Source organism: Protopterus annectens, chromosome 6.part0, assembly GCF_019279795.1.
Source record: "Protopterus annectens isolate FY-2018-M chromosome 6.part0, PAN1.0, whole genome shotgun sequence".
Taxonomy (NCBI): Eukaryota; Metazoa; Chordata; order Ceratodontiformes; family Protopteridae; genus Protopterus; species Protopterus annectens.
Window position 1 is genome coordinate 698,821,052 of NC_056737.1, and position 25,848 is coordinate 698,846,899.

Consider the following 25,848-nt stretch of genomic DNA (forward strand, 5'->3'; position numbering starts at 1 on the left):
AGATGGCCAATAACTACAATTCCTGGGCCAGAACCACTCCTTATGTGGTAGACAGATAACCTAGTTTTTACCACTCCCACTAACAAGCTAGAAGGCTTCCCTCCAACACTGAAAGGCTTGAGGGGGGGGGGGAATCAGAAGCTTACATACAGTCTTGGATACAACAAATCTGTATCTGGACTATACTAGTTACAGGAAAGGTAGGAAACAGGCTTACATTTTTTTCTTACAGAAAAGTAGCTAAACCTGCAGTAAAAACAATTCAAATGCAGTGCAAGCAAGCACACTTGGGTATGTAGCAATATTAGACCAAACACAGTTTAAAAAACTCAATTAAATTAAAATGACTAAAAACAAGTGCAGAAGGAGTGTATTAGGTAGAATGTGGTAAAGAGATGGGACTGGGGGGGGAAGTGTCCCAGATCAAATCTACAGTGGGGTGGGCAACTTCAAAAGCCACCAAATTTAAGCAACAAACCAGAAATGGGTAGGGAGGGTGGGACAAAACACTTTCAGCAGATAGCTGAAAAACTATACAGTGAATCAAAAATAGTGCACAACTCTGAATAAAATTAGTCCATTAACAGTTTACAGTACACAATTCTGAAGAACCAAAAAAATATACTTAGCTCTGTATATTTCCAGAGAGTTTGAAAAGAGCTCTGTTAGACACAGGTTCCAGCAATGATATACAGGCTGTTAACTAACAGGGTCTATTATTATGCAAGTAATCCTTTATATAGTCAGATGACACACGCTGTAAAAACAGTTATACCAACTTAAGAAACAACAGAAAATAGGGGGAGGTGGGACAAAGCACTTTCAGCAGAGATCTGAAAAACTATACAGTGAATCAAAAATAACAGTGCACAACTCTGAATAAAATTAGTCCAGCAACAATTTACAGTACACAATTCTGAAGAACCAAAAAAATATACTTAGCTCTGCATATTTCCAGATAGTTTGAAAAGAGCTCTGTTAGACACAGGTTCCAGCAATGATATGCAGGCTGTTAACTAACAGGGTCTATTATTATGCAAGTAATCCTTCAGATAGTCAGATGACACAAGCTGTAAAAAACAGTTATACCAACTTAAGACACAGCAGAAAATAGGGGGAGGTGGGACAAAACACTTTCAGCAGGATCTGAAAAACTATATAGTGAATCAAAAATAACAGTGCACAACTCTGAATAAAATGAGTCCAGCAACAATTTACAGTACACAATTCTGAAGAACCAAAAAAATATACATAGCTCTATATTTCCAGATAGTTTGAAAAGAGCTCTGTTAGACCTAGGTTCCAGCAATGATATGCAGAAATCACCCAGTATTAGGGTGTTTGGTTGTATCTTAATATTTTCCAGTATGTTTAGAAAGGTGTAGTGAGAATCTTGGGGCATGGTGGGGGATCTGTATCAAGCTACAATTTGGATTGCAGTCTTACCTAGTATTAGCTGTACCTGTAGAATTTCAGATGCATTGTATTGGACAACTAGCCTGGAGGTGTGAATATCCTTAATGAATATGGACACACCTCCGCCTTTCGTGTTCTGGTCCAGGTTAGATGGCCGAAAAGTGTGGTATGAGTTATAGTCTGGTAATGCAGGAATGCTCTCTAGAGCCTTGAACCAGGTCTCAGTCACTGCACAGATATTGATGTTCTCCATTTTAAGGAGTGCATTTTGAGATTTAGACTTCTAGCATTGAGTAGCATTAACCCCAGTTTTTGCTTGCCTGTTCCTGTTACAGTGGTGAATTTGTCATTTGAACCTTGCCTAAAAAAGGCACTATAGGGGTGGCAAGATCCTTAGCCAGTATCCGGATTCCCAGGGGCGACAGGTGCAGGCCATCTCTGGCAAAGCATCGTGGTCTGTCGATCATGTCTTCCCAGGCAGACAGACACTGGATCCCCTTTGAATGACACCAGAAGCTTATCCAATTGTTGAAGTCAGTCATTTTGTACTTGTACTGTGGTATCATTCTGGGCGATGGCAGGATGCTACTCAGGGCTGCGGTTGTACCTGCCTGGGCTACAAGATCAGAGAGCTCTTCCATGTCTCTTTTCATGTGTGTCCAGGGAGGTACATTTCAGGTCATTTACACCAACATGGACAATTACAGAGTCATATTTATACTTGCTGTGGAGTGACATGAGTGCGTGGATTATGTGATGGATCCTGGCACCCAACAGGCAGCTGACAGTAACCTTCTCCTTGTGTAGCCTGGTGAATGGGACATCAGTGAGCCTGCCTATAGAGTCACCTATGACTAGTGTGTTGGGTACGTTGTTGTGCCTTATGGTCTGTGGTTTATTGGCACACTGAGTCTGTGAGGTATGTGTCATTTGGGTTGTGTTGGGGGGTGGAGGTTGCTTGCATTTCTGCTTTGGAGGTCTCTGTTGCTTGAGCAGATTATTATTGAGAGCCTGTGCGAATGTTTTTGTGTTTCTATGTGTGGAATTTGGTGGTGTAGGTTTAGTGGGACTATGTGATGAGTGTGGTGTGGTGCAAGTGTTTACCTTCTCCTCCTGACTGTCAAGTTCAGTCTTGGTTGGAGAGAGCTTTACCTCCAGTTTGGCTAGATAAGTGCATCTCTCACTGGTTGTGGTGTTGGGTGGTAGGAGGGGAGGGTTGTCTGTGTACATGAGGCAATTGCTACATTGCCCCAAGATGCCCAGATTCATCAGATAGACAGGAGAGAACACTGGGAGCTGACCCTTGGACATGCCTGAATAAAAAACTACTTTCCTCTAGACAAGTGAGGAAAATGAGTATAAGAGCTGTTTTTCTCTAAGCAAGTGAGGAAAGTAAGTACAAAAACTGTTTTCCTCTAGGTAAAGAGGAAGGTTGAGTGCTGTAGTAATTTGTAGCTTATTTAGTGCTAACAACAAGTTCTGAACAAGTGCTGAGCACGAATAAGCAAATTCAAGTGTTAGAATCTGTACCTGAATCTTGTGGTAAATAGGCTACCTAATGCTTACCACTCCCACTGATAAGATAGAATGCTTCCTGCTTCCTTCCAACACAGAAAGGCTTGGGGGACTCAGAAGCTTACAAACAGTCCTGGATACAGCAAATTTGTATCTGGACTAGTTACAGGAAAGGTGGGAAACAAGCGTAAATGCTGGCTTTTAAACCAGAAAGTGGAAAAACTGCCCAAATGGCCAATAAACTACAATTTCTAGGCCAGAAACCACACTTGTGGTAGATAGGCTACCTAGTGCTTACCTCATCCAAAGGGGTGTAAATAGACTACACTTATTGACGATTGTACAATAAAGTCTCTTGTATTCAAAAACATGCACACTGATTGCACATTGTAAATTTATGATATCCCAAGACAAAAAAGTCCAATATGTGTGCATACCGCTCTCAAAAAACTGCAAAATGTCACAAAACTGCTCAGCAAAGAAGATGAAACTGACAGCTGTATGGAGAAATTGCCATTTTCTCCATTACTTAAAAAAAGATTAATGTTTAAAACATGCAAGCTGATTGGCCAGGTCAATCGGCATGCACTTTGTAAACTGAGTTCACCACAGAAAGAACTAAAGTCTCTCCACATTGCTAAATGATGTAATTAAATTATGGGTTAAAAAAAGAGCTTTCTCAGGAGTAAACTGCTCCGTAGAGCAGAACATGTTATTAAAAATAAAGCTCGGCTTTCAATGTCTCCGGTCTGAATAATTTAACAAAAACGATTATACAGCAATGAAAAGTGCCTGTGAGGCACATGCCTTCAATGCCCCAGACTATGAGAAACTGACAGAAGAGCACTAAATTCTATTTATATAATGACATTATTTAGAAAAAGGTAAGACTTTTTTTATTAAATAATGTCATTTTATAATAGCAATAATCCACTCCTGTGTATGGGTATATCAGTATTTACCCACAGATGGCTTTGTTTAATCACTTGGGCTTTGCCGTCATGATCAAACCACACTAACTGTGGGTAAATTCTGATACACCCACACACACAGTCATGGATTATTGCTTAAATATTGTGTTATAAACACGTTGTCAGGAACTTATGACTCAACTATTGTAAATTCCAGATTTTAGTATTGATTTGACTTGAGATCTGCTTGCATTTCTCAATGGGTATTCCCTAGCTAGTGACATTGTTGCCCCTTCTGATTTTGAATTGGTTCCTAAAGGTAAAAAGATGCCCATGCCTGTGCAGATACACAGTGTCAGATTTTGATACTGCAGTTTGGCAATAGTGTAAGAATGCAATAAGGTATGTGCCAAGAGGGAAATTTAACAAATGACTGAGCTGCCAGACACTTCCCTCATATTGGATGACCCTTGCATAGTGCTTTAGAATGCCACCCTAACTTCAAAGACTAACCTAGAAGCTGTCTGCTTTTTCTATGTGTCGTTTTTTGCTCCTGCACATGCTGAATCTTAAGCCTCCCCTCATGTGGACATGGCTCATTTGTTCTTTTAACTGGGTGGGAAAATGTGGGATCCACATAACCAAACAGACTTATATTGACTTCCATGTTTTTGTTCATGTGCATTGAAGTCTATAACCAGGTGGTAATTTGGTCAGCCTTATGTCCATCTGCAGGCATTGTATTTGCATCACTGCCCCTCCTTTGGGAGATTGTAGCGGTATACAGTTGACACCTCACCACCATCACCCATCTGGATAAAAACACCTATCCTCCATTACTAACTCCTTCAGGTGCCACAGTCAGTAATAGAAAGAAGAGCTCCTGAGCCATAGTTAAGGCTTTATCACTCAATGCAACAAGTTAATTTATCCAGGCTTTATCATGTTATACTCCTGCTGAGGTAGAGCTAGATTCTTTATCACCTTTGCATTATCCCCAAAATGGTGCAAAACCTCCCTAGAAAAAAAAAAAAGTTCTGCTCTTCCATCAGGTAGTCAGATGCACATCCCGTTCCACCTGCCCAGCTGTTCAGTGAAAAAGCAAAAAACAGTCCGTGATCTGGTGGCTGGTGCTCCTGAAATTCAGGAGCCAACCAGCCATATCTCATAACCTCTTAGTGCAAGAAATCTGGACAAAGCCTTAAACAGGGACAAATTTTAAATATTGCTCTATATTATAAACTTAGAAAGTTACTAGAATAAAAGGATTTGTGTTAGCATACATTTTCTGAAGGATATGAAGTCTGAAACTGAAATGTATGTATGTCATTATTTAGCAACTTCAGTCTTCCCTTTTATGAGGAACAGACCAAAAATATGAGGGGGAAATCTGGACAGTTGAGATGCACACCCACCCCTCCTCAGATGAGGGGCAATTCAAAAAAAAAAAAAAAAAGGGTCCACGATCAGGTACAGTACAGTTGTGTAAAATTTTACTATAACAGTAGATGTCCTTCCCTTCACTGTTGCAGTATTCTTTACTAAAGGGATCCCCCTACCAAAGATAGCCCAATGTATGGCCAGTATACCAAAGCTTTAGTTTTTTTAAGGACGTTGTATGTCACACATATGCTCCCCACTCACAGCATAGGGCATAAATATGATGAACAGATGTACATACCTCAAAACTGAATAGCTCCAGGAGAAATAACAGTCTAAGGAGAAAAGGAGGAACATGTGAATCCAGAAAGAAAAAAGAAAAAGTAGTAAAGAAAAAGGGGGGGGGGGGGATCGAATACTGCAACAGTGAAGGGAAGGACATCTACTATGGAAAGATTTCACAAAACTGTTCCGTATCACTGTTGTAGTATTCCTTACTAAAGGCAGAGTAAAAAAGAATGCCATGCAGGTTAGCCTTGGCAAATCCAGCTCTCACCCTGGAAACGAAATCCAGCTTATAATGTTTAGTAAAGGTATGGACAAGTCCAAGCAGCAGCCTCAAGGATGGAAATGGTATCAAATGCATTGAAAAAAACACCAGAGGAAGCCACAGCACTGGTAGAATGAGCCTTTACAGAAGCATAAAGGCTTTTCCCTTGAAAGTAGTAACAAAAGGAAATGCCCTTAGAAATCCAAGAGGAAATGGTTTATTTAAAAACAGCCAAGCCTAGAGATCTAGAATGAAAGAAATCAAAAAGTTGCTCAGACTTGTGAATGGCCTTTGTCTTATCTAAATGATACCTGAGCTGCTTATGTAAATCCAAGGTGTGAAGAACCTTTTCATTAGCTGACTGCAGTGAAGGGAACAAAGTGGACAAATTAATAGACTGATTAAGAGACGAGTCATTAACTACCTTGGGCATAAAAAAAAAAATGACTATGAAGAGACACCCTGTCCCTATGAAAAACTCAAAAAGGAGGGACCACCATAAGGCCCTGAAGCTCAGACACTCTTTTAGCTGAAGTAAGGGCAAAAGGAAAAACAGTCTTCCATGTACAATGCTGCAAGGAAGCTTAACCTGCATGCTCAAAATAGGTTCATAGGTTGATACTAGGCTATCTGCCCTAGGGCATTTATAAGCCTAGCCAGAGTGTTTTTGGCTTTCACAACCCTTTTAAATTAGTTGACTGTGCCTCTGTATAGTAGGTCACAGAAGGTAGCCCTTTTAAGGTTAGTTTACTGTACCTCTGTCAAGCAGGGACACAGAAGAGATCCCAGGGGACACAGTATGATCTCCCATCTACTTGTCAAGATTTCTCTTGAAGAGGGTCAGTGAGGGGCTCTGCCTAACATGGATTGGGATTTTGTTCCAGAGTGAGGGGAGCCTCTAGGATATAAATCTGTCCCTCCAGCATGTCCTATTTATTTCTGTGCTGAGATTCAAGTCCCTGGAGCATGTAGCTCTAAGGGATTTGGATTTCCTGAGGTGAAGCATGTCCATTAATTCTGGGTTGGACATGGCTTTATATGTCAGACACAGATCGCCTCTGAGTAGGTGGTACGCAACTGAGTAGAGCTGGAGTTTCTTTAGCCGAACTGCATAGGGCATCAGTTTGAGCCCCTTGATCCTCTTGGTGAGGTACTTTTGGGGTCTTTCCAGCTGCTGCAGGTGTCGGGTAAGGTACATCCCAAATGGGGCATTGTATTCAATTATGGGCCTGATAAGTGATGAGTAGAGGGGCACAATGACCTCTTTTGATCTAGATGTGAATCCTTTCATGATAAGGTGGGCTATATAGAAGGTCTTTCTGACCACTTTGGCAACGTGATTGTCAAAGGAGAGATTGCTATCTACTTGGGTCCCCAAGTTCCTAATTACTTCTTCCGTACTTAATGGATTACCACCTATGTGGTAATTTGTGGGCACTTTGTTTTTCCCAAAGGGGATGACTATGCACTTTTTGTCATTTAGCTTTAGGCCATGGCTCTGGCACCAGTTATCCGTCTCTGTGAGACCCTTTTGGAGGATGCTTGTGTCAGCCGGAGAGTCGATTATGGCACCCAGTTTGCAGTCATCTGCGAACTTGGTCAGCCATAGTCCACCTGTGTTAGCCCGTACCTCAGAGAAATATATACCGAACAAGAGAGGTCCCAGGACTGAGCCTTGTGGGACGCCACTTGTAACTGGTTTAGAGTCTGACATGGCACCTGCTATTCTGACCATGTGGGTTCTATCCCTGAGCCAGTTAGCAACCCATCTTGTGACATAGGGGTTGATATTTAAGCTGGTGAGCTTATTTATGATGCCCAAGTGGGGTATTGTGTTGAAGGCTTTTGCGAGGTCCAGGTAGGCTGTGTGGACTACCTTCCCTTCATCTATGGCTTTGGCAACTGTTTCAAAGAAGTCAACCAGGTTTAAGAGGCAAGATCTGCCCTTAACAAAGCCGAATTGGGTAGGATCCAGTGTCTGGAGGTTCCCAATGTCTTTGTTTATGATTTCCATGATGATACGCTCCATAGCTTTGCAGACCAGGCTAGTCAGGCTTATAGGGCGATAGTTTCCAGGGTCTCTTGTGGCACCACCTTTGTGGAGTGGGACCACTGTTGCTGTATGCCATTCCTTGGGTACATAGGATGTTCCTTGGCTATTGACCTGAGGGTCTTTACAAGCCTTGCAATCAAATCCCAATATAGTACTAGATGAGAGATACTGTCTATACCCAAGGTTTGTCTGGCAAGGACTACTCATGTTCAAGAGAGAAGCCAGGGGAATCCCCAGCAGAAATATATGGTACCCCATCCAGTTGTCCAGGTTATGCTTAAACAGGGTCGTGAAGGTGCTCTGTTTGATATGGATTGGAAGCCTATTCCAGAAGAGTGGCAACCTGCGAGAGATGTATCTCTCTCTAGTGGGTCCTGTTTGTCACAGGCTAGGTTGAGGACCCTGGAACAGATGACTCTTGTCTCATTTGACTTACGGATTTGCAGCATTTCCATTAGATTTGTGTCGGAGATAACCCTATAAACCAGACATAAGTCATCTCTAAGTAGTCTATACACTACTGAGTAGAGTGACAGTGGCCTCAGTCTGTCTGTAGAAGACATTTGCTGGAGACCCTGAATTTTCTTAGTTAGAAATCTCTGAGGTCTCTCAAGTTGCTGCAGGTGTATGATATGGTACATACAAAAGGGAGCATTATATTCAATAATAGGCCTGATGAGCGACAAGCACAGGGAAGTTATAACCTCTTTTGCTTTTGAGACAATGCCTTTGCTAATCAGGTGAGTGATGTAGAATGCCTTCCTCACCACAGTAGACACATGGTGGTCAAAGTTGAGGTCACAGTCAACTTGTGTTCCCAGGTCTCTCACTACTGAATTTGTACTTAGGGTATTATTGTTTATTTTATAATCAGCAGGGACATTGTTTTTACTGAAGGGAATGATGATGCATTTTTTAGGAGCCAAAAAGGAGCCTGAGTCAAATTTTTAAGAACAAAATTAAGTTCCCAGGAAGGAAAAATAGACTTCCTGGGAGGCCTAATTTGAAAGACACCTTTAAGAAATTGTTTGACCTCAAACATAGAGGTCAAAGAAGGAGTCAAAGGCAGCCAAGCAGAAATAGCTAAAAGGTGAACTTTAACTAAAGAATATGCCAACCCAGCATGGAACAATTCATACAAATAAGACAGAACCAAAGGAATATCTATAGAAAGTAGATCCTGGTTATGAGTAAGACACCAGACAGAAAATTTCCTTCATTTGGGCAAATAAGATTTCCTGGTAGTGGGTTTATTGGCCTCCTGCAAAATCCAAAGCACATCCTCAGAAGAAAGGTGCCTAAAAAGATCAAAACCCTATTACCCACAGCATCAGTTGAAGAGTGGACAAGTGAGGATGAATAAGAGACCCCTTGTCTTGTGTAAGTATGCCCACCCTGTGAGTTAACTTGTGGTTATTAGCCATGGCTAGGTGCAGAGGAAGACAGAACCAATGCTGTCTGGGCCAAAAGGGAGTCACCAACAAAATTTTAGGGAGTTATGTTCTATCTTGAACAGAATCTTCTGTATGAGAGGAAGAGGAGGGAAGATATAGGAAAACATCCCCTTCCATGAAAAAAAAAGGTTTCCTTCTTCCTTGCCAGTGGACTTGGGACTCTAGTGCAAAAGAGAGGAAGTTGTCTGTTCACAGGAGAGGCAAAAAGATCTATCTGAGGAGTATCCCCTGGTGGACAATGTCCAGAATCACATCTCTGTGAAGCATCTACTCATGAGTCTGTGTTATGGACCTGCTCAGAGAATCTGCCACAATGTAATCTGATACTGGACAGCCAGATTCCAAACCTGAAGAGCTAGTCTGCACAGGAGTTATGACCATGTTCCCCCTTGCTTGTTGATGTACCACATCACTGTGGTATTGTCTGTAAAGATTTTGAGAAGCCCTGGAAGGAAAAGAGCATAAAAGGCTTGAAGAGCAAGAAGGAGAGCTCTCATCTCCTTGATGTTGATATGGTCTGCCCTCTGATAAGGAGATCCAAGACCCTGAACTTTTAGAGGGCTGACAGAAGCTCCCCATCCCATGTCCTGTGTCTGAGGCATCCAAATACAAGTTTCTGAGAGGGGACTGAAAAGGAAGCCCTGGGTTGACAGACAGCTGATGAATCCACCACTGAAGCTCTAGAGAAGAGGAACTAGAAAGTCTAAAGGATGAGAATGCTGAAGCCATACTGATTTTAGGAACCACTGAGACTTCCTCATATTTAATTTGGCTAGAGGAAGCATAGAAATAGTGGAAGCCATGTAACTTAGAGCCCTTAGAATTTCCGTGGCCGTAACTGAAACCAAAGGAAGAAGGGACAGAAAAAAGGCAATTAGAGACAGAGTCTTGGGTGGTAGCAGGGAAGCCAGCATAGGAATGGTTTGGAGCCTGCACCCTAGAAAAACATGATCCTGCAAAGGAGTCAGGAAGGATTTCTGGAAATTTATTGTAAACCCTAGGCATTGCAAGAGGCAAATAACATAGTGGAGGTGCTGAATCCAGGTCTGTGGGGACAAAGCCTGAATGAGCAGGCCATCCAGGTAAGGAAAGAATTGTATACCTCTCATCCTGCAAAAGGCAGTCACAGGAGCAAGGCATTTGGTGAAGACCCTTGGGGCAATACAGAGATCAAAGGACAGAGCAGGGAACTGAAAATGCAAGGAAGAAATAGACAAATGTGAAAATTTCCTGAAACGGGGATGAATAAGAATGTGAGGATAGACATCCTTGAGATCCAAAGAAACTAGGGAAGCCTGAGGTAGAAGAAGCAAAAACAGAGTCTGAAGAGACAGCATTCTAAAAGAAGGAACCTTCAGGAAAGTGTTGAGCTGAGAATGATCCAGAATGGGCCTCCAGGTGCCTTTTTTTCCTGGAAACCAAAAACATTCTGAAATAAAACCCCTTCCCCTTTGAGGAGCAGAAACTTCTTGGATGGTGCCTTGAGACAAAAGGCCCTGAAGTATATGTGGAAAATAGGGCAGCTATTCTTGAGGAGATCAAGGAATACTCAGAAAAGGAAGAAGGGATTTCTACACCATAAAGTATCTACGATGAATGATGGACAGAACCCAAGAATCCTGAGTAATCCTTAACCAATTGGGAATAGACAGGGAAAGATGAAGAGATAAAGGAACCTGACTGAGGATGGAGAGAAGAAGATAGTCAGACAGAACTTGACTTGTCTAGAAAAGGAGGCTTCTGAACAGTAGGAATCTGAATACACTTAGCAGAAGGAGCCCTTCCAGAACCCTTTTTACCTTTGAAAGGAGGGCAACAGTGTCTACGTCTAAAGGCAGGCTTAGAAGGGTAATTTCTCTGAAATTTGTGAATAGGGGAAACAAAAATTTGTTTTAATTCCTGCAAGGCCTTACTCTTCTCGTGCAGGGACTTAAAAAGCTCAGCAGCTGCAGAACCAAAGAGATTTTTATTTTCAAGAGGAGCATCTATCAATTTAGTCTTAATACCATCAGGCAAATGATGGAGGCAAAGCTAAGAATAACATCTTAACACAGAACCAAAGGCAACAGTACTAGAAGAAGCATCTGCTGCATCATAACTACATTTAATAGAATGGCACGCCACCAGAGAAGAGGAGCCCAACAAAGAGAGGCCCAAAACTTCTCTCCTCAGAATAATCTTATAGGCCTGAGAAAGAAGATCTAAGACATACCTGGTTATATGGGTCTGACAGTAGCCCAAAAGGCCAGCATAGCAGCAGTATACACCTTTTTGCCTAGTCATTCCATGGCTCTACTGTCCTTGTCAGAAGGAAGCAATTTAGTAGAAGGTCATAGTTTGGAAGATTTGTCAGAAGAGACACACAACAGATGGGTAAGCAGATGGACATTTGTAAAGAAACTTACAATCATCAGGTACCTTACAAAAACCTCATGAAACACTCAAATAACCAAGTAAAAAAAAAAAAAAATACACCAGGCTTTTTTGACCAACACCTCGGTTTATTTCAAATCTGGTACCATCTCAGGATAATAAACCACCAACATGAGGCCACTTTTATACATGTTAGACCCAATAATTAACACTTAATTATACAATTACTTATTAAAGAATTCAACTAATTTATGTTAACATTATATATTATATTATATATTATAAAAAAGCTTTGATTAAACAATAAATTATATATTTAAATGTTTAAACATCATTTTAAATATTTCGGTTCATTAAAAAAGTGAAATTAACTTCCAAATTCAATCCCCTAGGACACAATGTCTGATAGTTTAATATCATCTTACTTTCCAGTTCCCTTAACTTATTAACAAAATTACCCCCCCCCCCCCCAGGCAAATGATGTTGAGTTAACACACTAAAAAAGAAACAAGTATCTAAACCTTGATGAACCTTATGAAAAACCTCTTTATGATTATTAATAATAAATATAATAAATAAATATAAATAATATAACAATTATATAATATCTTTTGGGAATAGTTTGCCTACCATGTCATCCTCATAAACAACATGCCAAAAATCCTTAACCAAACTTTCCAAAATTACAGAAAACTAAAAAATTAGTGACAAAAAAGATTTTTCATCACTCTGTTTTGATCCATGAAATTCTTCCCTATGCATTTATCCAGCCTCCACATTTTACCACATTTCATTCCTTCATTACTAACAAAAAAGTCCCAAAACATAGTGCATTTTCTTATGGTAGATATAATAATCTTAAACAAACAATCCACCACACTTTTAGAAAGAAGGGGCTCTTTTGCTTGTGGGAATTGCAAGGTCTGTTATAACATTAAAAATTTAACAGGAACTAAAATTAATGGAAGAAAATGTATTTCTAGAGAGAGATTTGATTGTGAATACTGTGGTGTAGTATATATTATTGGATGTGGTTGCAACTCTACAAGATGGAAAACAGGGCAGATGAAGTGTAAAGTAAAGATTTGAGGTACCAGATTTGTTTGGAAATAACTGAGGTGTTGGTCAAAACAGGTCGTCATATTTTTGTTTTTTTGAGGGCAGCTAGAACAAGAGGGACTGCCGAGGGCTTAGGAGGAGTTCATAATACTTCTTCAGGATGTCAGAAACCTGAGTACAGTACAGTTTCAAAAATTCCATCATACGAGAGATAGTATCCCCAAAGGAAAGTTCCTCAAAGGAAGAATCTGGACTAATGGAGTCCTCCTCTCAGAAGTCCAATGCAGAAGGAATGCGATAAGAGTTATCCAAAGACTCCTCTTCAGAGTCCAATTCCTCATCAGAAAAGTCCTGCTTCCTAGGCCTCTTAAGAAGAGTAGATGATCAAACGGGGGGACAAGATCAGAAACTCACTGGGTGGCTTCAAGACCATGAGTGCATTAAACAACCCCTGTGTGTAATCATGCCATTCATGCTGGGGATCATTAGGAGTAGGGGAAATATGTTTTGTTCTCTGCTTTTTTTTCAAAGGGACATCAGCCCTAAAGACCTTAGGAGGTTCAGATCCTTGCTGACAATCAATCAACATAGTGGGAATCTCCTCCCAAACAAGAATCATCTACGGAACACCCCTTGGTCCCTCTGATATGATCAGCTGTGGTTCCCCAATCAATATTCGCAATGAACATCTGCAGAGCCTCTGCGGAAATGCAAGAAGCCAGATCCATGCCATCCTCCAAAATGGTAATGGCAGAGGAATCCAAAGGAACAACCAGATGATCCTCCGGGCATTCACCAGCCTCAGTAGAGACGTCCAGGGGAAGGTGGCACAGCAGCCAAATCCGACCCGAGTTTTTTGATCTTCTTCCTGGCAGATGTTTGACCCTCAGGACAGGATGATTTCACCATCACACCCTGTGCCAACAACTTAAGATGTTGGTTCTCTATGTATATAGACAAGCAGGAGGCACAACTATGAAGGATCTTAGGGACAAACGCTTGAGAAATTCGGCACAATGTATGATTGTGAGAAGCACCCAAGCAAAACAAACACTACTCATGATGGCCCTTATGGGGAATTTGTCTCCTACACAGACATTTTCCCCTTCTGGATGAAATTTAACCTTGTAACTAAAAGCAAAAGCGAGATAAGAAGAAAAACACAATGGGGCACTTATCTGACAATGGCTTGGTAACCAGCAGAAATGAATGAACATTCAGACTGATGATCAAAGATGGCATTTGGCCTGGTGGCAAAGAGGTTCTGAGGTATGTACATCTGTACATCACCTGTATACCCTACGCCATGAGAAGGGAGCATACGTGTGATGTATGATGTCCTTAAAGAACCTAAGGCTTTGGTATACTTGACCGGATGTTGGGCTACCCTTAGCAGGGGATCCCTTTAGTAAAGAATACTGCAACAGTGATATGGAAGGACATCTGGAGCTCCTGAGATGCAGGAGCCAGTCAAGTCCTGTTTATGCCCCCAATCATCCATCCACATTTGAAAAAAAAAAAAGAAACAAAACTTTTTTTTTCATTTTAAACTGTATCAAACTGCTTGCTACAAATGTAACAGTCATTTGCTATAGTAATAATTTATGCCCCACATTGAGCAAATGCTAAGGATTTAGTAAAAAAAATATTTTTTTCTTTTTCATTTTAAACTGTAGGAAATTGCTTGCTACAAATCTAACACGCAGTTGCTTCAATTTATATCTCACAGGGAGAGCTACAGTGCTCCGGTTTTAATTAAAAAAAAGAAACAAGCAAATGTTTTTCTTTTAAACTTTAGAAAACTGCTTGCTAAAAGCTGATAATGCATTAAAGAGTGATTGGGATTGGCCAATCATGCCCCTTAACTCTTTGTGCCTGAAGCAGTTGCCCCCCCCCCCCCCCCCCAGCTATGCTACCATATTCCTGTTCTTTTTATATAAGGTTATGTCTTTCAGAGTGTTATGCTTAACTTTGTTATTTCTATTAGTAATGTACTCTTACTTTTGCTACTTTCTTTAAAGGAGGAAACAGTGGGGGAAAATGAGGAGGAAACTTCTGCAACAAGTTACACAAACATTTTGTTTATCTGGAGCCACCATATTGTATCACTACTACCTTGTCATTGTAGGCAGACTATGGCCCACTTGTTCAGCATTCTTTGCTTTATGACTGAGAAGCATTCACAGTGGTTGTAGATTCCTAATATTTTAATATAGCTAAAGCTGACAAAAGAGAAGCGTGATAACTATAGATTTGTTAATGTGTGTGAGAATTACAGTACCTTGAGTATGAGACAGAGATGCCACATATTTGCCAAAATTACCCAATGTCAGGCCTATTTATTTTGCACATCCTATTAAGCCAGCTACTCAGATTTTGAAACAAACATAAATTCTCATGGACCAGAAGGTAGTAGATGAATGAATGCAAATTCTTGGTCCACAGAATAGCTTTTCTTCTTTGAAGATATGGAAGTTATTGTTTTTTTACATCTCAGCACACTAACAATTAGTGGCATCTGGGGACAAAGCAGTGTTCACCTGAAGAATAGTAGCTACTAGATTACAATATGTATGTTTCTGCATTTACGACCAAAACCAAAAGTTGGCTGACAGTGGAAAACAGGCAAAAATATTTTTAGAACAATTTTATTAGCGCTTTCGTTTAGTTGAATCGCCAAACTTCTTCAGATAACCTCCTAATACACCAGTTCATTATTTATATTACTTTAAAAGTGTCACATGTTATCAACAGCCAATAGATGTTCGTAACACATAATTAAAACTTCTTCTTAAACATATATTTATACATAAATTCATAAAACCTGTTAAAACATTCCCTTACTTTTCTTAATAATTCATCTTCTTTTCTATCTATCATACACTTTTAATTTTAAAAGACTGTTTATTGAAATCATATAATTTAGACCGGGGGGGGGGGGGTACTTGCATTCAGGTAAATTTGCCATCATGTTTCTTTACTCTCCAAATTCAGTTTCCAAGGTCCCGCTCTGGCATCCTTCACAATCTGATTTACTACCAAGAATTTTAAACCATGTGCAGGGTATTTTTTAAGATGTTTATACAATGCATTCATGTCCTTATGATGAATGATATCGTACATGTGATCATATATTCTCTGGGACAAATTCCGTTCTGTTTTACCCACATAAAACCTTGGGCATTTTGGACAAAAAGTGATATATACAACCCCTTGTGTGTAACAACTGTATTTCCCTTTTACATAGATAGTTTTATTTGTAATTTGAACACTTGATCCATTAAAGACATACTGGCATTGATTACACATCCCACAAGGACTCATCTTTCCTTCCTTAATACCCTGTACTTGTCTCTCGAAAATGTTTTTAAAGTTTAACCATCCTATATACTACATTTGGATTAGTTCCCAGTTTTTCCACTAAATTTTCATCCATTTTAATTATACTCCAATTCCTTTGCATTGTATCTCTCATAATCATACAATTACTGTGATAAGTCAACACAAAAGGGCAAAACATTTTTCTATTATTATTATTATTTCTGTTGTCATTATTATTATTACTACTATTAATTTCCATAACATGGGTATTTGTTTCCATAGAAACTATCTCCTGATCCAAGTTAATAGTTACCACATTTTCGTTATATTCTTTTAATAATGGAATATAATACCCTTGTTTCCGCTTACTAACAAATTCATTATGAATTTGGTTTACTATTTTCCAGTGATATCCTCTATTGTAAAACATACTAGATAGAAACCCACACTCATCAATAAAATCTGTATGGTCCAAGACCATCCGTGCAGCTTGAACCATCTGGCCCTTCACTACTCCCCGTTTCACATGTATAGGATGGTTACTGGAGTAGTGTAAGTATTTGAGTATGTTGGTTATCTGTATGTTTTAGATTTTAAACATTGTACATTTTCTTTTCTCTCTATCAGTACATCTAAATATGCCAATTTATCATAACTAACAGTACAAGTAAACTTAAGAAAATCCATTGATTTATTTATATAATCAATACATTTTGGAATTTCTGTTACAGGGCCCTTCCACATCACAAACAGGTAATCTAAAAACCTAACAAACATGTTTATATGTGCAAAATAAGGACTTGGATAAAGAAACTTTTGTTCCCACCAAGCCATAATAACATTTGCATAAAGGGGCCACAGACTGACCCCATGGCCGCCCCTTCCATTTGTCTAAAATAATGTCCCTCAAAGTAGATGTAATTGTAATTCAGGACTAAATGAACCAGTTGGCTATATGTGTTAATTTTATCCTGGTTTAATCCCATAATTTCACATAAATATGAGGCAAACCAATCCTTACCTTGGTCATGGGGGATACCACTATACAAGTCCTTCACATCAATTGTTATAAAGACTCCCTCATTCAATGGATTTAAAATATTACATAAAGTCAGAAACTGCCATGAATTACGGCACAAATTTGGGATGTTACTTACTTCTGTTTTTAATTGTTTGTCCAGGAATTTAGCTATATAGCTGGTCTTAGATTTTCCAGAATCCACTATAGGCCTATACAGTGGATTGATAAAATTTTATGAATTTTAGGCACCCTGAAAATCACCGGGATTCTAGGCCATTTGATAGTCATATAATTATATTCCTGGACAGTTATTTGGTCTTGTGTAAGCATATCGAGTAATTCCCATTCAATTCTTTTATATCCCAAATGTATTTCATTAATTGAGACTTCTTCATAGGTCCCACTATATAACATTTGTAACATGTTTTGTACATATTCATCATGCTGTACTATTACTATGCCCTTGTCCTTATCCGGGCGCATAAACCTAAGATCTCCATAAGATTTTAGATATTCTAATATTTCTTTGCCTTTTTTAGACATATTATCCTTACAATTACTTTGGGCAAAATAATGTCTAAAATCAGTTTCACATAGTCTCTCAAATGTTTTTAATACTGGATGAATGTCTGTGTTAAGAACACTAGGTATTCTTACCAACATGGTGGCAAATTTACCTGAATGCAAGTACCCCCCCGGTCTAAATGATATGATATCAGTAAATTAAAAGTGTATGATAGAAAAATTTAAGAAGAAGTTTTAATTATGTGTTACAAACATCTATTGGCTGGTAATAATATGTGACACTTTTAAAATAATATAAATAATGAACTGGTGTAGTAGGAGGTTATCTGAAGAAGTTTGGTGATTCAACTAAACAAAAGTGCTAATAAAATTGTTCTAAAAATATTTTTGCCTATTTTCCACTGTCAGCCAACTTTTGGTTTTGGTCGTTGGTCAGTATTGACGTTGTGTGTTTGATGCTTCTGTATTTATCAATACTACAACACAACAGCTGAAAAAAAAAACAAGAGGAGTGAATCCCTGATTTACTTTTTCTTGTCCTTCCCCTTATACTCTTATCAGGTCCAAACAATGAATAAAACACTGTTTGCAGTTTGAGTATGAGCAATTACTCGATAATATGTAAGTCCCCAAGAAATCATTAAGAAATGCAGTGAAAGTACTTGGAAAATTAGGTAGATATGTTAGAGAGAGCTCTGCAGAAGAAAATATTATTTGTCATCCATCTAATAACAGTTTACTCTTTGTATCCCTGGAAGTCCTTATTTTGGCTGTTAGAGTTCTTCATGATCTGTCAGTTACACTTGTACTCCAAGATATTTATCAAACTGTAAAAGACAGTTTGTATTAATTCCATATACATACATTGGGTATTCCTTGTAACAAGAAGAAAAGTGACTAGAATATTTGTGAAACACACTCACTGAACTCTGAAGAATTAATAGAACATCAGCTACTACATTTGAGTCAATGCCAGTGAGTCAGAAGAACTAGCCCTTTTAAAGTAATAAAATCACATTAACAATTAGTAAAGTGACTCTTTCTTGCACATTCGACCTACTAATGTTGTTTTTGTTTTTTGCAGCCTACCTTGAACCCACAGCCGGAGATGACTGCCTCTAGGGATCAACAGTCACATTACAGGGCAGTAGCTGAAACAACACGTAGTGAATATGCAGCTTTGTTGGTGAAATATAACAGTCTTCAGGCAGAGGTAGAAAAGAAATGTTAACTTGGGTGTCTAAAATGCATTGTTGATATATAATGTTGATCTCAGAATGGAAATGTGTTTTTAAGTACTCCACCTACAGAACTAAGTATAATGTATCATGTAGCCTTGTATCTGGACAATAGTAATACATATAATTAGTTGTGCTGATTTTCCTGGACTGAAAATAGCCTTTTGTTTTCTTGGCTTTGTCACAGTAATTAATACTTCGTGCAGTGCTCCACTACAGTATACCTTTCATTAATCATTCGTACCCTGGAAATATCGTACATGAAATAGTTAGAGTACTATGCAAGTATTTATGAACAGTGAAATAACTGAATGTAAGTTCACTGATTATCTTAATTGGCTGTGAACTGCTGTCAGTAAATACAGTGAATACCAATGAAGATATGTAATAATCTATGTTAAGTTGTCCCATCTCGCCTTCGTTCTTGCAGTTTGGGTTTGGAGCCGATCCTCGGCTCCGACTTGGCCTACTTCTATAGCTCGAGAGCTATTTACTGGCTTGAGGCTAACCCTTATCCTGGAATGCCTAGTGTCAGCTACCCAGATCTCATTTGCCGCTTCAGCTGTGAGATTGCTTCTTTTTTCTATGATTATAATTGTTGTTTATTCTTAAATTTTGTCAAGCTTTTGTCTCGATATAGTTCTTTATCCCTTATCGCCTTTCTCGTGTGCATTGTAGCTGTGTTGGCTGTCGCTCCATATCTCGCAGGCCTTCTGTTTCCCCTGAACTCGTTTAAATTAGAGAGTCCCCCCCTTAGGACAGTCATTTAAATTAGAGGCTCTCCTTTCTGTTCCTTAACTGTAAAAAAAAAAAAAGGTTTGTTTTTTAGTATAGTGGTGTAACATGTCTAAAGAGGCCAAAGTTTCTGACTTCAAAAAGTGTGACTTATGCTGTCAGAAAATGTCTCTGACAGATGGGCACACTAGCTGTGTTTATTGTTTAGGGGCTGTGCACCTGCAGGACTCCTGCCCTATCTGTCATGCATTTAGTCCATGGATCCTGCAGGAGCACAAAAACAAATTAATCCTTCGAGGATTATTGAAACCACAGGATTCCCCGGCTAAAGGTTCTCAGCCAGTGAAATCCTTTAAGTCTGTCAAGCCGTCAGCTCCATCCTCGGAACCGACTCCTGGGCTTGAAGAACCAAGTTTGTCGGTGTTGACTAGCATTGACAAGTCATCTCCTCCCTCTGCTCCAACTGCCACCTCGGAGCCGTCTCAGAGCCACACGCGAGCAAGGTCTCCTTTATTGGAGCTGATCCGATCGGTCCCACAGTCACCCTTATTAGGAAGTGAATGCAGTCATCGATCTTCATCCCACTCCTCTCGATCCTCCAGGTTATTGGATCAAGACATGGAGAGAGTAATCAGCAGGTTGCTTAAATCACAGGCCCTTGCGAAATTACTTTCCAGCCCACCTCAGCAGGTTGCAGCTCCATCCACCTCCATCTCCATTCCTCCTCTGACTACACTTAGTTCAGAGCCGGAGACCATGGACGCGCTGATAGTAGAACTGACCGCGCCGATCACCTCCTCTTCGGTTCTGATGTCGACTCTGATCACCTCAATTGTTCCATCCATCGAGGGATCCAGGTGCTGAAGCTCTCTCGGCTCCAAGGGGGGAAGTGGCAGCGGTCCCTTGTCCGACCCCGCTCTCCCTCTTGGAGCTTTGGCGTAAGTGAGCTCGGCTCCCACATCAACCTTGGAGCCATCACCCTCGATGCGAAAAAGGACTCCTGTCTCTTTGGAACCGGAACTTTCTTTGCCTCGGGATCATGATGCCTTTGAGGTCATGCAGAGTGTGCTGTCCCCTGAAGCAGCCCTACTATCAGCCCCATCAGCTCCTTCTCTTGTAGTGCCTGTGCCAACCTCTGCCCTCCTTCCCAGAAGCATAGGGAACCTATGCCTGAGGACACCCCATTGGGTGACCCCTCTTCTTCCGAGGCCTCCCCTGATCACTCAGAGGAGCCTCCTTGGAAGAAGAAGTGCAAGAGGAAACACCTAGACTCCCCAGAGTCTGTCACCTCAGATACAGACCTGGATGAATTGGAAGGGTCCGCCAGCTTCCCCAATGAAGATGTTTTCTTTTTGGACATCTTTGAAATGCTTAGGCAGAGGGGTGGCTGGTCATCCCTAGCCCCTACCGAGGATGAGTCTGTATACCTGGAAGGCATTTGGTTCCCGACCCTCCACCTCCTGGATGTCTCCACCTTTTGATCCACTCATGTCTGTAGTGGCTCAAAAGGCTTGGTCAGCTCCAGATTCTGTGGAACCTACTTCGAGGAGACCAAATAAGTTCATAACAGCCCCCCAGGACAAACAATTTCTCTCTAAAGGTGTCAGTTGATGCCATGGTGATAGCAGCAGCCACCAAGAAAGAGTTAGCAGAAACTTCTTCATCTGTCCATCCACAAAACAAAGAGTATAGGATGATGGACAGATATGGAAAGCGAATATTTTCCTCAGCGACCTTCTCAATGAGGTCCCTGAATTATCTCTCTCATTTTACATGACTTCAAAGGGATCTCCTAAAAGAGTTTGGAGATACCCTACAAGATCCTACAGCTGAGGGAGCATCAGCCAAAATAGCTTCCCAACTTGTGACTCTTAATTCTATAGTCAACTTCTCCATGAGGCTGATTTCCTATGCAGCCGATGGAGCGAGCAGAGCTGCAGGTACAGGAGTGGCTCTCAGGAGACATGCTTGGCTGCGGCTGTGTCAATTTGTGGTACCCTTTTGGGCATCCTTCACAAATACTGCCTTTGATGGCTCCTCGCTTTTTGGGCCTCAGGTGAAAGACATGCTTACCAGGTGCGAGCCGGTAGACAAGACTGTCTCTGCCGTGGGAGTCTGTTTTTCCACTCCTAATAGACCTTATCCCAAAGGTCAGAAGGGTGGAAAGATGTGGTTTCAGAAGTCCCAGGGACCCTTGTCTGACACATGTGGTGATTTTTCCCCTAGGGGCAGAGTGGGAAACAACAACAATGGCAGACGCCACCCTCATGGCAGAGGGGGACCGCAAAATCAGGGTGACAGAGAAACTTTCTCTGCCAAACCCTTCCAGCATCCCTGATGGGTTGCCCGACTGCTCACCTCTGGAGGCAGTCGTGGGAAGACTTTCCCTGTACCCAAAAGCCTGGCAAAATATAACAAGAGACAAATGGGTACTATCTGTCATATCTGGAGGTTACAAAATCCCCTTTCATCATCCCCCTCTAAAGTCAAAAAAGTACATCCCAGATGTCCCACCCAATCTAAGGGATCAAGCAGTTATTCAAGTTTCAAAACTGCTAGTAAAAAGAGCCATTCAGGAAGTCCCCACAGACCAACTAGAATCCAGAACTTACTCAAGATTCTTTTTAGTAACAAAAAAGACAGAGGACTGGAGACCAATACTGGATCTCAGCAGATTGAACAAATCTGTACAAAAAGAAAAGTTCTGGATGGTAACACTGCAGTCCATTTTCCCCTTTTTGGGTCAGGACAACTGGATGTGCTCCATAGATTTTCAGGATGCGTACTACCATATCAAAATGGACAGACGCTCCAGGAGATTTCTTCGCTTCTGGGTAGGGGCCAGTCATTATCAGTTCAGAGCTCTGCCCTTTGGTCTCAGCACAGCCCCCAGGGTGTTCACCAAATGTATGGCAGTAGTCATGGCTCACCTCAGATGCCAAGGATTCCAGGTGTTTCCATGTCTAGACGACTGGCTCCTAACTACTACCACCAGGCATCAACTCTTAGAGGCATGGGATTATACAATATCAACCTGCACCCAACTAGGCATTACAGTAAATTATGAAAAATCTGCCTTGTTGCCCAGTCAGTCTGTTACATATATAGGAGCAGAATTAAACACAAAACAGATGTTTGCAAGGTTACCTCAGGAAAGAGTTTTCTCTATTCGCCAACAATGTCATTTCTAATGCAGAGCAGAAAGGTCCAAGTCAGACATGTCTTGCAAGTTGTAGGCTCCATGGCAGCTGCCATTCTTCTTGTACAATTAGCGCATTACCACATGAGAGTCCTTCAGTGGCTTCTTTACACGCAGTGGTCCTTTCAGGAACTACCCATGTCTCACATGATCCTGATTACAGAAACATGCATAAGACACCTGTCTTGGTGGATGGTCTCCCCACTGGTGACTCAGGGCAGAACTTTCATTCAACCCCCCCCCTCCGATAGCCACAGTGACCACGGGCGCCTCCCTGATAGGGTGGGGGGCATTATCTAGGCAGGACAGTCCAAGGCATGTGGCAACCTCACGAGTACCATCTGCATATCAATGTCCTAAAGATGAGAGCGATACTCCTAGCGTTGCAAGCTCTTCAAGACTCTCTTCCTTCCGGGACTATTGCGATCCAAACAGACAACATGTCAGTTGTGTGGTACATCAACAAGAAGGGTGGGACCAGGTCCTACCCCTTGTGTTGAGAAGCCCTCAGGTTATGGCAATGGGCAATTTCCTCCCAACGTTTTCTGACAGCAGCGCACATCCCTTGGAAATCCAAAGTAATAGCGGACAGGCTCAGCAGGGCTATCCTCATGCCTCACGAATGGTCTCTGAATCAAGAAGTTGCGGACCTTATCTTCTGCAAATGGGGCCAGCCTTGTTGTGATCTATTTGCCACCCCCCTCAACAACAAATGCAATAGCTACTTCTCCCTGCTTGCTCCTCCAGGTCAAACTCCCAGGGATGCTCTAGTTCATGATTGGCCTCAGGGACTCCTTTATGCATTTCCCCCTTTCCCCCTAATTCCAAGACTTATACAGAAAGCAAAATCGTTGGGTTGCAAAATGATCCTCATTGCCCCCTACTGGCCTCGACGGATATGGTTTCTGTTCCTGCACCTTCACCTTCTAGACCAGCCTTGGGTTCTGGACCCAGTGCCAGATCTGTTGATTCATCAGTCAGGTAGGTTACAACAATTCCTTTAGACTCTCAAGCTCACAGCTTGGTTTCTCCACTTCCTACCTTAGCCAGGCTTCCAAGTATCTCCCCAGCAGTTTGCAATATTATTGTATCCTCCCATAAGTCAACTGCGAGAAAGACTTATGCTAGCAAATGGAGAATATTTTCTTACTGGGCAGAATCTGGAAACTTAGACCCCTTTTCAGCCCCAGTACATCAAATTCTAGAATTTCTAGCAGAGCTTTTTCATTCGGTTGCAGCTGCTGCTACCATCAGGGTACAACTGGCAGCTATATCTAATTTTCATATTGGAATTCTTAATTTTAGCATAATGTCTTATAAGCTCTGCAAAGCCTTCATGAGAGGAACATCTCTTCTTAGACCCCCAGTGAGGAATCCACCTTCTCCTTGGGATCTCAATTTAGTTTTGACTTCTTTGATTCTGCCTCCCTTTGAACTAGCAGCTTCATGTCCCTTAAAAGTTCTTTCTTGGAAAACACTCTTTCTGGTTCCTATTACCTCAGCTAGACATGTTTCAGAACTCCAAGCACTTTGTGTTCGTCCTCCATATATGGTGTTTCACAAAGACAGAGTTTCTCTGAGAACCAACCCATCCTTCATACCAAAAGTCTGTTCAGAAAACAATTTAAACCAATCCATCGATCTCCCCGTCTTCTTTCCCAATTATAGCAACAAGGCAGAATACGGTCTTCACTAACTGGGTGTGCACAGACAATTACATTTTTACCTCCACAGGACCAAAGAGCTAAGAAAGTCAGACCAATTATTTCTCTCCTATGCTCACAATAAGCAAGGCCTTCCAGTTTCTAAGGTGACCTTATCCAAATGGTTATCTGACACCATTGCCTTTATTTATCAGTTACGGCATAAACATCTACCAGCAAAACCGAAATGTCATTCTACTAGAGCATAAGCCACATCTGTAACCTTTCAGTCTAAATGGCCCATAGACTCAATTTGTGCAGCTGCCACTTGGGCAAACCCTCATACCTTTATCTCTCATTACAAAGTGGATGTGGTCTCCCGGAACAGGGCTTCCTTTGGTTCCACTGTTCTGAAGAGTCTGTTCCAATGAGCCTTCTGGGGTCTTTAGGTGCTAGGGATGCTGTCCCAAACAGCAAGAATGAAGACGAGATGGGACAACTTAACATAAAGAAGTTATGCACCTACCATAATGTTCCATGTTACTTGTCCTTCATCTCACCTTCCTTCTTGCGTCCCCCCTCCTTCCCTCTTCCTGGAGGATTGAGAGGAGTTCACGATGGTTTCACTGGCTGATTTCCTTTTTCTTGGTTCACATGCCAGGTAATTTTATGACAGTTTACTCTGATCTGTTATTTTGGTAAATCAGTTTTAGATTACTGGTTACTTTATATGTCTAGTGTGCGCTATCACAAACAAGATCTGGGTAGCTGACACTGGGCATTCTGGTATAAGAGGTAGCCTCGAGCCAGTAAATAGCTCTCGAGCTATAGAAGTAGGCCGAGTCAGAGCTGAGGTTCAGCTCCAAACTCAAACAGCAAGAAGGAAGGCGAGATGAAGGACAACTAACATGGAATATTATGGTAGGTACATAACTTTTTTTTCAGCCAATTGAGAGGACTCCTTATGGGTGTATCATTGTGCCCTTTGACTTTCAGTCCTCTGCCTTCAAGCCTGTGCAAGATAATAAGCTTAAAGAAAACTGCAATACTCTTGCTCATGTTAATGACCATGCAGATAAGTTGAGTGAAGGTATGAAGTATACAGCCATTTAGCAGAGCTTCCGTACTGGTAACAGTTGCAATCATCTCTACAAGTTGCTAGCAAGTCAGTTTAAAAGGAGTGAGACATTTTCATCCTAAACATTCATGAAAAGAGACTAGAATACAGAAGTTGCTTTTGATGGGACTAATCTGGACCACTTGGTACATTCTTTCAGTTTTGCAATGAGATGCACCATGAAGTACAATTATTCTGGTTTGTCCCTAGCATACTAATCTTCCTGACATGCAGTAAAATGGTATGAAGTACATATTTATGAAGCTCATTCAGGCAGAAATGAGAAAACGGTGAATTTAAGTTAGGATTTGAACTGAAACTACCATGAGCACTGGAAA

General features: G+C 41.0%; 1 protein-coding gene across 1 annotated transcript in view; it reads left to right on the top strand.

The window, feature by feature from the left end:
- Positions 1-25,848, top strand: part of LOC122803879 (coiled-coil domain-containing protein 170-like) — a 1,585,583-nt gene that overhangs the window by 314,976 nt on the left and 1,244,759 nt on the right. Inside the window, exon 4 of the mRNA XM_044073560.1 lies at positions 18,663-18,791. Coding sequence (XP_043929495.1) covers positions 18,663-18,791 — 129 coding nt within the window. The remainder of the gene's footprint in view (positions 1-18,662; positions 18,792-25,848) is intronic.